At 47.9% G+C, this 11,672-nt stretch overlaps 1 protein-coding gene across 1 annotated transcript in view; it reads left to right on the top strand.

Annotated features, from left to right (window-relative positions):
- Nucleotides 1-5,930, top strand: part of TAF12 (TATA-box binding protein associated factor 12) — a 35,157-nt gene extending 29,227 nt beyond the window's left edge. The window contains exons 5-6 of the mRNA XM_077775641.1: nt 3,889-3,977; nt 5,454-5,930. Of these exons, the coding sequence (XP_077631767.1) occupies nt 3,889-3,977; nt 5,454-5,489 (125 nt within the window). The 3' untranslated portion in view covers nt 5,490-5,930. The remainder of the gene's footprint in view (nt 1-3,888; nt 3,978-5,453) is intronic.
- Nucleotides 5,931-11,672: the final 5,742 nt, after the last annotated feature.

Consider the following 11,672-nt stretch of genomic DNA (forward strand, 5'->3'; position numbering starts at 1 on the left):
GGCTCTGTGCTGACTGCCAGCTCAGAGCCTGGAACCTGTTTCAGTCTGTGACTCCCTCTCTCTCTGACCCTCCCCTGCTCACGCTGTCTCTCTCTCTCTCCTAGAAATAAATAAAACATTAAAAAAAAAATTTAGAAATAAAAACATTAAAAAAAAAATTTTAAACCACCACAATGCAGATAGATAGAAAATAGAATGGTGGCAATGTGAGGCTGCGCGAAGGAGAGATGGGCACTGGTTTAATGTGTATGGAGCATCAGTTTGAGATGATGCAGACATTTTAGAGATGGATAGTGGTAATGGTTACACAACAGGTGAGTGTGCTTAAGGCCACAGAACTGCACACCTAAACATGGTTACAATGGTAAATTTTATGTGTGTTTTGCCACAACCCTCCTGCACATAACAGATTGTATTACTTTGAGTGTTTAGCATTCCTATTTTAAAATTTTTTTTAAGTTTATTAACTTTTTTGAGAGAGAGTATGTAAGTGGGCAAGGGGCCAGAGAGAGAGGGAGAGAGAGAATCCCAGGTAGGCTCCATGCTGTCAATGCAGAGCTGATACAGGGCTCCATCTCACAAACTATGATATCTTGACCTGAGCCGAAATCAGGAGTTCGACGCTTAACGGACTGAGCCACCAAAGTGCCCAAAATATTTTGTATTTTAATTATTGAAAATAACATTGAACTATTAGTTTACTCACTAAGGGTGAGAAGTAATTGTCACAGAGACAAGAATACTCACAAGTCTGCTTGGCCGGAACAGCTTCTATAGCAGGTGTAGTGGAGGCTAATGAATAATCAGATCACTTGGGGAGCGTGGGGAGTCGGGGAACCGGCTACTGAATGGCACCGGACCACCCAGGTCTGCCGCACACCACCCACAACAGAGATGGGCTGTAACCTCTGCACACGTCCTCTCTCTGACAGACTGGGATGTGTGCTGTCAGCTTTGCTTCTCACCCTATTTCCTGTACTTGTGTAAATAACCTCCCTTTCTGACAGAGTCTTTAGAAATGTAGAAGTTTAGGGGCACCTGGGTGGCTCAGTCGGTTAAGTATCCAACTCTTGGTTTTGGCTAAGGTCATGATCTCATGGTTCATGGGTTTGAGCCCCACACCGTGCTCCGTGCTGACAACTTGGAGCCTGCCTGGGATTCTCTCTGTCACCCTCTCCCTTTGCCCCTCCCCGACTCATGTCCTTTTTCTCAAAATAAATAAATAAACTTAAAAAAAAGAAATGTGGAAGTTCAATGAGATAATGTACATGGAATGCTTTGTACCATGCTGCTTTATTTTTATATTTTTAAATGGTTTTTTATTTATTTTAGAGAGAGAGACAGAACACGAGCAGGGGAGGGTCAGAAAGAGAGGGAGACACAGAATCTGAGGCAAGCTCCAGGCTCTGAGCTGTCAGTGCAGAGCCTGACATGGGGCTTGAATTCATGACCTGCAAGATCATAACCTGAGCCAAAGTCAGACACTTCACCAACTGAGCCACCCAGGTGCCCCTACAGTACTGCTTTATACCACACATTTTACTGTACCTCTTAATCACTAAATGATTATTGTTGTTATTACATTAATATTATATAAAATATAAGTATATGCATATTTAAAATTGTTTAATTTTCATTTATTTTTGAGAGAGAGAGTGAGCAGGGGAGGGGGGAGGCAGAGGATCCGAAACAGACTCTGCGCTGAGAATGGAGAGCTGATGTGGGGCTCGAACTTACAAGCTGCAAAGTCATGACCTGAGTCGAAGTTGGATGCCCAGCCGAGTCACCCAGGCACCCCTAAATATACGCATATTTACATATATTGCTACACATACTTACATGTGTGCATTCTTGCCTGGTAGTTACTGTCTTTTTTTTTTTTAAGATTTTATTTTATTTTTTTAAGTAATCGCTACACCCAATGTGGAGCTCATACTCAAAATCCCAGGTTCAACAGTCACATCCCCTACCAACTGAGCCAACCAGATGCCCAGCTACTCTCTTTCTTTAAAGAGACTATTTTAATTTTTTTTAATGTTTTATTTATTTTTGAGGGAGAGACAGAGACAGCATGAGCAGGGGAGGATCAGAGCGAGAGGGAGACACAGAATCTGAAGCAGGCTCCAGGCTCTGAGCTAGCTGTCAGCACAGAGCCCCACGCGGGGCTCGAACCCACAAACCGCGATATCATGACTTGAGCCCAAGTCGGATGCTTAACTGACTGAGCCACCCAGGCACCTGGGTGCCTAAATAAATTTTAAATTTATTCCTTTTTTTTTTTGATGTTTGTTTATTTTTGAGAGAGAGAGCATGAGCAGAGGAGAGGCAGAGAGAAAGAGGGAGACACAGAATTTGAAGCAGGCTCCAGGCTCCGAGCTGTCAACACAGAGCCTGATGTGGGGCTGGAACTCCCGAACTGAGAGATCATGACCTGAGCTAAAGTCAGATGCTTAACCAACTGAGCCACCCAGGCGCCCTGAGAACAATCTGTTTTAAAGGCTCATTTTTTTTTTAAGTTTATTATTTTTGAGAGAGAGAGAGAGACAGAGCATGAATGAGAGAGGGGCAGAGAGAGAGGGAGACACAAAATCCAAAGCAGGCTCCACGCTCCAAGCTGTCAGCACAGAGCCCAGTGCAGGGCTTGAACCCAGGAACTTCAAGATCATGACCTGAGCCAAAGTCGGACACTTAACCGACTGAGCAACCCAGGCACCTGGGAATAATCTTAGTGTCACTTTCAAGGACTGACAACAGATATTATTTTCAGAAGGCTTCAGCTATTTTTATTCTTTTTTTTTTTTTAAATATTTTTATTTATTTCTAGGAGAGAGAGAGAGACAGCGTGAGCAGGGGAGGGTCAGGGAGAGGGAGACACAGACTCTGAAATAGGCTCCAGGCTCTGAGCTGGCAGTCAGCACAGAGCCCGACGCGGGGCTCGAACCCACGAACCGCGAGATCATGGCCTAAGCAAAAGTCGGACGCTCAACCGACTAAGCCACCCAGGCGCCCCAGCTATTTTTATTTTCAAAGAAATCTTGGAAGAGAGCTGTATATAAAATTATCCTAAAACCAAACATGAATCATTTATTTACCCAATAGTTACTGTTCAGTAGACACAAAGTATAACTATAAAATCACTAATACTCAATTTGATTTAAGTAAGTGGCTGCCTGGGGCAAAACAGATTTGCAAAACAAATATTTTTGGTGCTTTTGGGGCATATGATAAAGCATCTAACTCCTTTTGAGTAGGCTTGTTCCCTAAATAATCTTGTGTAAGTGTAATTTTTTTATAGTGGGGATACTTAAAGTGCCACACACTTTTATTTGTGGTTTTGGGGGGGTCCATGTAGCTTTGCCAATTACTGATGTAGTCAAATCTCTGCTCTCTTGGAATTTCTAGGGACATTTCTTACAGGGATGACCATATCCACGGCACCAGAGCACAGGGCTGTGCTGTGGACATACCTATGTCTATATCCATATCTCTGTGGATTTATCCCCTGAGATTTTGATCTCAGGATCGTGTGTTCAAGCCCCATGTTAGGTGCAGAGCCTGCTTTAAAAAAAAAAAAAAAAGGCAGCTAAGAAACAAATGACTTCTCTGTTCTCTTGAGCTGCACGGAAACTTTAGGGCTCATAACTCACAACCTGGACTCATTTCCCCCTTTTGTCATTGCATGTAGGTCGAATGGTGTCATTTCAAACCTTGGAGGCACCATATGTGATTTCCCCCATTTGTATTCCATAGACTCCCTCTGCAAGGTTACTGGTAATTAACATAGCCGATTGCTCAGTTAGTCCTCCCTGGCCCTTGTCTGAGGGACTCCCTGCACTCTGCTGCTGCCTTCCCTGTCCCCTTATCTCTGTGCTGGCCTCTTCCTTGCAGAACGCCAGTGGAACATGTGGATCCCTGGATTTGGCTCTGAAGAAATCCGACCCTACAAAAAGGCCTGCACCACAGAGGCTCACAAACAGGTGAGGAGCCTTCAGAACCCCAGGGGAGCCACAGCTGATCCCTTGAGCAGCGTCTGAGGGAGCGAGGCAGCTCCCACAGCTGCTGTCACGGCAGTTGTCACTTCCCTCACAGAGTAAGCTCCACTCCCTGGACCAAAGATCAGAGAGGGCAAGAGGCAGCAGGGCTCCATGGGAGAACAGTGGGATACATCCGTGGTACTTCGCTGTTCCCGCATGTGGCCTCCGTTTTTCCTCTCAGCCCTGATGGGCGCCACCTAAAGCTGATGACTAGAGATGCTTTAATATAGACAGAGCTCCCCCTCCACGTCTCCCTAATGAAATCCTCCTGCATTATTGCTGTCGGAATGTCATATGTGGCCCTCTGACTAGAGGGCAGTTTAAAGAAAGGAGACATAAGCCATACTTGTGCAGGAAGGTCTCACCCAGACTGCTGTGCTAGACATTCTGACCCCTGTCCCAGCTTCACCTTTGTTCTCTGTCCCTCTGACTGCAGAACTGAGGGGACAGTATGAGAACTAGCTCCACTTCTGCTGTGAACAAGTTGTCCCTGTCATCGGTCAGTCTGATAGCAATGATGGCTTCCTCTTGACAATGTCTTAATTTAGCTGGCTACTCTGATTTCAAAAGTGAGTGCTTTCCCAGCTTGATGGGCACAGTTTTGAGTGGTTCTAGCTGAGTGTCCCTTGCTTTTCCATATCCTGGGATCTCTGGAATGTGTGTGTTTACAAAGCTCACAGAGGAAGCCTTACGTGGAAGCCACTGATAGCCTGAATCAAAGGATCACAGTATCCTTCCGAAGGGGATTCCTTCAGACAAGGGATGATCATTTAGGCTTTGTTTCCAAAGTATCTACTTTTCAGCCCTATCTGCCTCCCTCCATCCCCCCGCCCCTCCCCCCGCCACCNAATCTCTTGGTCAAAGAGTAAGCAAAGCCAATCAGTAATTTGGCCAATGGCTGGAAATTTGAAACCTGTGACCTGAATGTTTCCCTGATGGGTTGTGGTGGAAGTTGTTAGTGTCAGTTTCCTTCATTGTAGGTCATCAAGAGTGAAATGTCAGCTCCCTTAATGCATGACAACAGTCTTGAAACAGTCCCCTTCCCTATTTTCTTCATCCTCAGAGAGATTGGGTTCTAGAATCCTCAGAGATTGGGAGTCTAGAAAACATATGCTTTGGTGACCTGTCCCCTAAGTCTCCAAAAGGCAAGAGCTGCCACCTTCGGTTTTTAACTTTCTTGCCATCCTGCTAACCTATGGCAGTTTGGGTCTTTTGGTCCACAGAATGGATCCACTGGCCTGTCCAAACATCCCTTGGGGTCCCGAAGACTGCTCTCAGGCTCAGAGGAGCCTGCTGAGCTGTGCTGTGCATGTAGGTTCGCAGGGGCTGCAGCTTGTGGTATTGACCATGCCATGCATGGGTGACTAGGATAGTTCCTGGCTCTAACCTGTGTTATTGGTTATTTCGCTCTCCTTTCAGAGAATGGCATTGATCCGGAAAACAACCAAGAAATAACACATGGAAAGGTCAGGGAATGGACAACAATGTATTTGGAGATACTTGAGCTGAGACCTCAGCCATCTCATCCTTGGATTTTTTTTTTTAATGCTTTACAGAGAAGCATATATTTTTTATTAACAGTGCAGCAATATCTATAATGACTGAGAGGATCTGCCAAAAGAATAAAGCCTCCTATCCAACTTCCAGTCCCTTTTCCCTGCCGTCTCAGAGAGGAATGATGTATCTTCCAGAGAAGATTTTATTTGTGGTGTATTATATAAGTGATTGCATATGGGACAAAACATTATGATCTTGTTTGGTGAGACAGTATTAGCAGGATTTGTAGAGGTTTTTGTTTCCTTCCCCCTTCCCCTTTCCCTGTACTTTGTAATGTCAGTGTTTATATGAATATGACTTTCATTTGCTTTTCCAGAATAAAGAAGTTATTAATCGAAAGACCCAGGGTATACATGGCTTACAGCCTTTGAAAGGAGGGAGTTCAGAGGACAAGCAAGGCTGGATGTAGCACTCTGTCAGCAGGGGGCAGCACCATTATTCATTGCTGTGAGAAGGAAAAAACCAGGAATTTTTCTATTCTTTTACTCCAAGGAAGGCCATAGCATCAGTAGGAGTTTGAGTCCAATTTCTCTGCCATAAGAATGGGGCAGTTTATGGCAGGGCGATCTGCTTTCCTGAGCCCTAATCTGAAGAGTTTCGGCAAAGCCTTTTTTGATCTGCTGTTCTAGAACTTCTGGAGTTCATCCTTGGCCCTAAGAAAGGATGGCAGTAGCTTGGGAAAAGACCCATCTGTGCGAGTGCCTGTCTGTTCTCAGTTGTTGATATCCCTGATCCCTGTATTTTCAACACCATGCAGAGGAAACCAGGCGCCTTCAGACCTCAGGGTCATGACCTTCAGTGGTACCTAGTATCTCCCTGTCCTGAGCCCAGCATAGCCCTTGTGGATTGTGAGGGTTTCCTAGGCTTCAGGAGGCGTGGCTCTTCCATCCAGGGATCACCAGCATGGGTATACCCACCGTGCCCTGCCCTTCTCCTCTGCCTTGAAGCTTGCCCTGAGATGGGACCCTGCTTTTCATTCCCTCCCACTCAGAATTTGGTCCCATAACCCCTGTCTTCAGGCCTCATAGATCTCTTAAGTGAGCAGCCCAGAGGCTGTGCTGATGCTCCTATTGCTCTTGGCCAACGTCTCAACATAGCGAGCACCCAAAGAGGCAGCCAGCTTCTCCTCTTCCTCCAGCATCACCTGTTGCTCGGTCACCAGGTCACTTCTGCGGCCTATCACCAGGAAAAGGATGTTAAAGAGTTTCACTTTTTCCAGAACCTCCTGATGCCACTGCGTGACACTCTCAAAGGATGTTCTGTTGGTGATATCAAACAGCAAAAGGCCTTCTCACTGAGTTCTGATAGTAGGAGCAAGTCACTGACCTTGACAACCAAGAAGGAATCCAGAATTAGTTCATTAAGAACAGAAAGGGGCAAAGGAATCAGGGCAGTTTAATGGAAAGAGCTGGGATAGAGTCAAAAGGTCTCAATTCTGATCAGCTGTGTGACAGGTAAGTGGCTTCATCCATCTTGAGCCTTGTCGTATCTCTGTGTGGAGGGGCTTATTCGTTCAGCAAGTATTTATAAGCTGGGCCTGGGCCTGTGCTGGTGAATAAAAACATGGAGCAGTCCTGCCACAGGGTGAGTATAAAACTGCCTCTGTGCCTAGCGCCGCAAAAGAGAGGTTTGCAGGACTGGGGGCGGTGGGGTCTGACCAGGTGAGTTGAGTGACTCAGGTGAAAGAGTGGAGATCTCTTTGGTGGAGAGAGAACTGCATGGAAGCCAGCCCCCAAGGCAGTGTAGTGAGTGAGGTGAGTCAGGCCAGGTCATGCAGTGCCTCGTAGGCCCCAGCAAGAATGTGCTTTACCCAAAAGGTAACAGGAGCCACTGAAGGATTTTCATCAGGTTTGCAGTTTTTTGTTTTTATTTTTGTTTTTATTTATTTTTGAGAGGCAGAGAGTGAGCAGGGAAGGGGGCAGAGGGAGAGGGAGACACAGAATCCAAAGCAGGCTCCAGGCTCTGAGCTGTCAGCACAGATCCCGATGCGGGGCTCGAACCCACGGACCTCCAGATCATGACCTGAGCTGAAGTCAGACATGTAACCCACTGAGCCACCCAGGCGCCCCAATGTTTGCAGTTTTAAAACCTCACCCTGGCCAGGCGGTGGAGTACAAATAGCCAGGAGGGGGGAAGGGAGAGGGCAGGTGTGGAAGCAGAGAGATTCATTAGAAGGCTGTTGCCTGGATCATGGTGGTGGTAGTGACTAAGTGGAGGGCAGGGGGAGTTCTGAAAGATGGTTTACGCGGCGCACTCAGCATGCTTTGACGACTGCGTGTAGGAGTACAGGACAGGGGCATCACCAAGTGATCTGTAAGGCATCTTCTGACTTGGTGTGGCCATCCTTCGTGCAGCTCAGCCCCACCCTGGGTGCGAGGCCCTCTTCCTTGTTGGCTGAGTAACCATATCCAGATTCCCAGAGCCTCACCCAGTGCTGAGGAGCTCAGGGGCGGCAGGGCCGATGGACTCCAGCATCCGTGTAGAAGTCCTTGGAGGGTGCTTACCGGTGCCTCATGCCATGCTAAGCGCCTTCCACAGAGAAGCGGTGTTTTCCCAACAAGTCTGAAGAAGGAAGAATGTGCCTGGCCTGTGTCACACAGTGTAATTGTAGTATCTTATCTAATCCTATGTTCCCAGGAGGAAACTGAGATTTAGTGTTTAACTTAAAGTCACACAGCTTGTGTTGGTGCTAATGCTTGAGCCAAGTCCATCTGACTTCCGGTGCCTGCACTCTTAACTCTGCCCTGCCTCCCTAGGTCTTATGGAGACAAGATGGGGGTGACTAAGAACAGCACATGCAAAGGCCCAGAGGTGTAAAGAGGTCAGTGCATCATGTGACTCAGGCACAAGGTGTAACACTGGGAGAGGATGTCCAGAGATGAGCAGCAAGTAAGCTTGAGAGGTGGACAGCATGCAGGCAATAGTGCCAAAGTCTTCAGAGGCTGCTATGTGTATGTGTGTCTGTCTGTCTGTCTCTCTCTGTCTTGGCAGGAATGGGAGGGTGTAATGTTGGTGGCCTAGCAGGCTAGCCTTCCCTTGGGCTTCCTACCCCTCTTCAGCTTGAGCAATACCTTTTCCTAATTGTGGGACATTTTTAGGGCTAATAGAAAGATAAGAGGATTCTGATGCTAAAAACAAACATATAAACAAAAAGTTTGAGAACTGCAGGTGATGGGGAGCCCGTGGAGGTTTAGGGCGAGGACTGATGTGATTGTGTTTGCATGTTAAAAGCTTTGCTCTGGCTGCCAGTGTGGAGAATGGAGTCAGAGGCAGTGGGAGGGGTCCAGCCAGGAAGTTGCTGCCGTTAATTTGGACTAAAAATAAAGGGATGTGGCATGCGAAGTTTTCCTGAGAAAGTATTAACCAAAAGACCGAGGTAGCGGGTGGCTGCAACAACAGGAGTGAATGTTGAGGACACAAAAGGAACCATCTGGGACCAGAAAGCCATCCCGGAAAGGCCCCTGTGGCCGCATGAGGTGAGACAGGGAGGAGGAGGCCAGAGCTGGACTGAAGCCCTACAGTTACCTGTAGTTAGAAAAGGCCCCAGCATCACCCAGTGCAGCCCCTTATTTTACGGGTAAGAACATCAGGGTCTGGAGAGGTCATTATGACCTGTCTGAGGTCACTGGCAAGGCCAGGACTCAGACCTGTGCTCTTGGCCCATCGTCATTCCTTCTCATGGAAACCCTGGCCTTGAAGTGCTACGGTCTAGTGGGGCAAAATGGCAAGAGACCGCAGAGCCTGAAATCTCAAAGAAGGTAGCCACTCAGATGCCCTAAAGGCCCAGAGACAGAATTGATACATTAGGTTGGGCCAAACCTTGAAGGATGAACAGAGTTTTGACAGAGATGGAGAAAGGACATTCCGGACAAGGGACAGGCACATGAAAGACCCTAAGGGAGCTTGTTAGCAGAAGGAATTTAACACTTACTGGGCACTTAACACATGTCATGTTTAATCCTCTAACAAACCTGTGAGGTAGGAGTTCTTCTCATTTTACCATGAAGCCTGAGGCTTGGAGGTAGAGAGTCTGAACTCCCACCCTGACATCTTCGGTTCCATCTTGTGTGTGGAGAGCAGGATGGGTCTTCCCTCTTCACGCACTAGGTTTCAGACCCAGGGCAGGCAGGGTCTTCAGAAAGGGCCCACAGGTGGCTGACTTTGGCTGTGTGCCTTCTAAAGGACAAAAGCCTGGATCCAGGCAGGGAGCTGAAGCTGCTATGCCTGGAGGGTTTAGCCTGGGTGCTGCTTTGGAGAGGGACTTTTGTTTGCTCAGACTAGCCTAGGGATAGACCTGAAGGGATGATTCTGGAACTTCACCCTAAATAAGGAAGCAGAGCCCTGTTCCAATCAGGGGTGGAGAAGGGGAGTGGGGTGGGGGTGCGGTCAGGATTGTCAAGAACTTTGGTAGAGTCTGGAATCCTTGTTATTTCCCCCAAGTGTTTACTTCAGTAGTCTCTGTTCCCTTACAGTGATTAGTAGCAAAAGCCTCAGGGGAAGAAGGGGACTTCCATTTTGCGAACTCCCACTGTGTGGCCAGCATTGCCTTTGACTTCTCATCTAATGCTTTCTAAAACCCCCTGAGTTAGGAATTACTATCCTCATTTTCCAGAGGAGTCCACTGAGGCTTGCAGAGATGAAGTGAGTTCCCCAGTGTCCCACAGTTACACACAGTGGAGCTGGGAGGCAAACCCAGGCTTGACTCCAAAGCCTACCCTAGTTTTGGCAGCTGGGATGAGGCTCTAGTTAAGAGGTGATACCTGGGGTGCCTGGGTAGCTCAGTTGGTTAAGCATCTGACTCTTGATATCATCTGACTCTCAAAATACATGAGCTTAACAATAAAAGAGGAGGCAGTGCACAGCAAGACCCACCCTGGCCCGGCCCCTATGGGGGGAATGGGGTGGAAGCTAAGAAACCCACCCTGACTGGAAACCTCCCAAGAGCCCTTGGAAGAAGGGATTAATAAGGAGGAGGAATCTGAAACTGAGGTAAGTCGTGAATTAAGTGGTTATGCTCTTCTGCTGTGGCAACTGTCCATGCCCTTCCCATGCCCACTGGCACAATGACACCCCTCCTGCTGATTCTTTTTTATTTTGAGAGAGAGGGGGAAAGAGAGAGAGAAAAAAAACGTGTGAGTGGGAGAGAGGCAGAGAGAGGGAGAAAGAGAATCCCAAGCAGGCTCCTGGCTGTCAGTGCAGAGCCTGATACCATGGCAGCTCAACCTCACAAATCCTGAGATCATGACCTGAGCAAAGATCAAGAGTTGGATGCTTTCAGAACTGAGCCACCCAGGTGCCTCACACCTGCTGAGATTCTTACCAACATAAACACCATCTCCAGGAAGCCTTCCCAGATTGCCCCAAGACATTTTCTGCCTAGCAGTCCCTATTTCTCCAGGATTCAATTTCTGAGATGAGGATTAGTGAGCAGACATGATTAGGGGATTCTGGAGATCAATACCAGCCTCAGGGAAAAAGGGGAGGAAGTGGAACTGAGTAGAGGGAGAATTTAGCTGTGATGTTGTAAGAACAGTGGCCTCAATTAGCCTCATGAAGAAAGACAAAGAAAACCAGGCTCCTCCCAGCCCCCAGTGGATTCAACAGATCAGCATTGGATATTGGATGTGGGCAGCCCTGAGGGGTAGGCAGCTCCCAGAGGGTGCTTTGAACCCACCATGGACACCATCGCCCCTCCCAGGGACATACGAGTGGGGGTAGGGTTCTTCAGCCCTAAAGGGACAACTTGGTGGCTAATCAGAGTATCCACTGTGTGCCTACCCTAGGAGCTGCTCCCTCGTTCATCCCCGCATCCCAGATCCAGATCAGGCACCTGGCCTTGGAGTAGGGGCAGCAACCCTGCGTTCCAGGGCACACATTTAAGACTCCTCCAAACCTGAGGACCTAAGGAGGCTCCGAGGTAGGCTTGCCCTGAGATTCCCCTCCCAGTCCTCGCCTGTGCAGCAGCGTCCAGACTCTGCGTCCGAGCTCAGAAACGCTGCCAGAGCTATCAAAGATGGGAAAGAAGGGTGAGGACAGTTCTTGTCATTCAGTTCTTACCGGATGGCTGGCTCTGGGCCAAGC

This window comes from Crocuta crocuta, unplaced genomic scaffold (genome assembly GCF_008692635.1).
Source record: "Crocuta crocuta isolate KB4526 unplaced genomic scaffold, BGI_CrCroc_1.0 scaffold127, whole genome shotgun sequence".
NCBI lineage: Eukaryota > Metazoa > Chordata > Mammalia > Carnivora > Hyaenidae > Crocuta > Crocuta crocuta.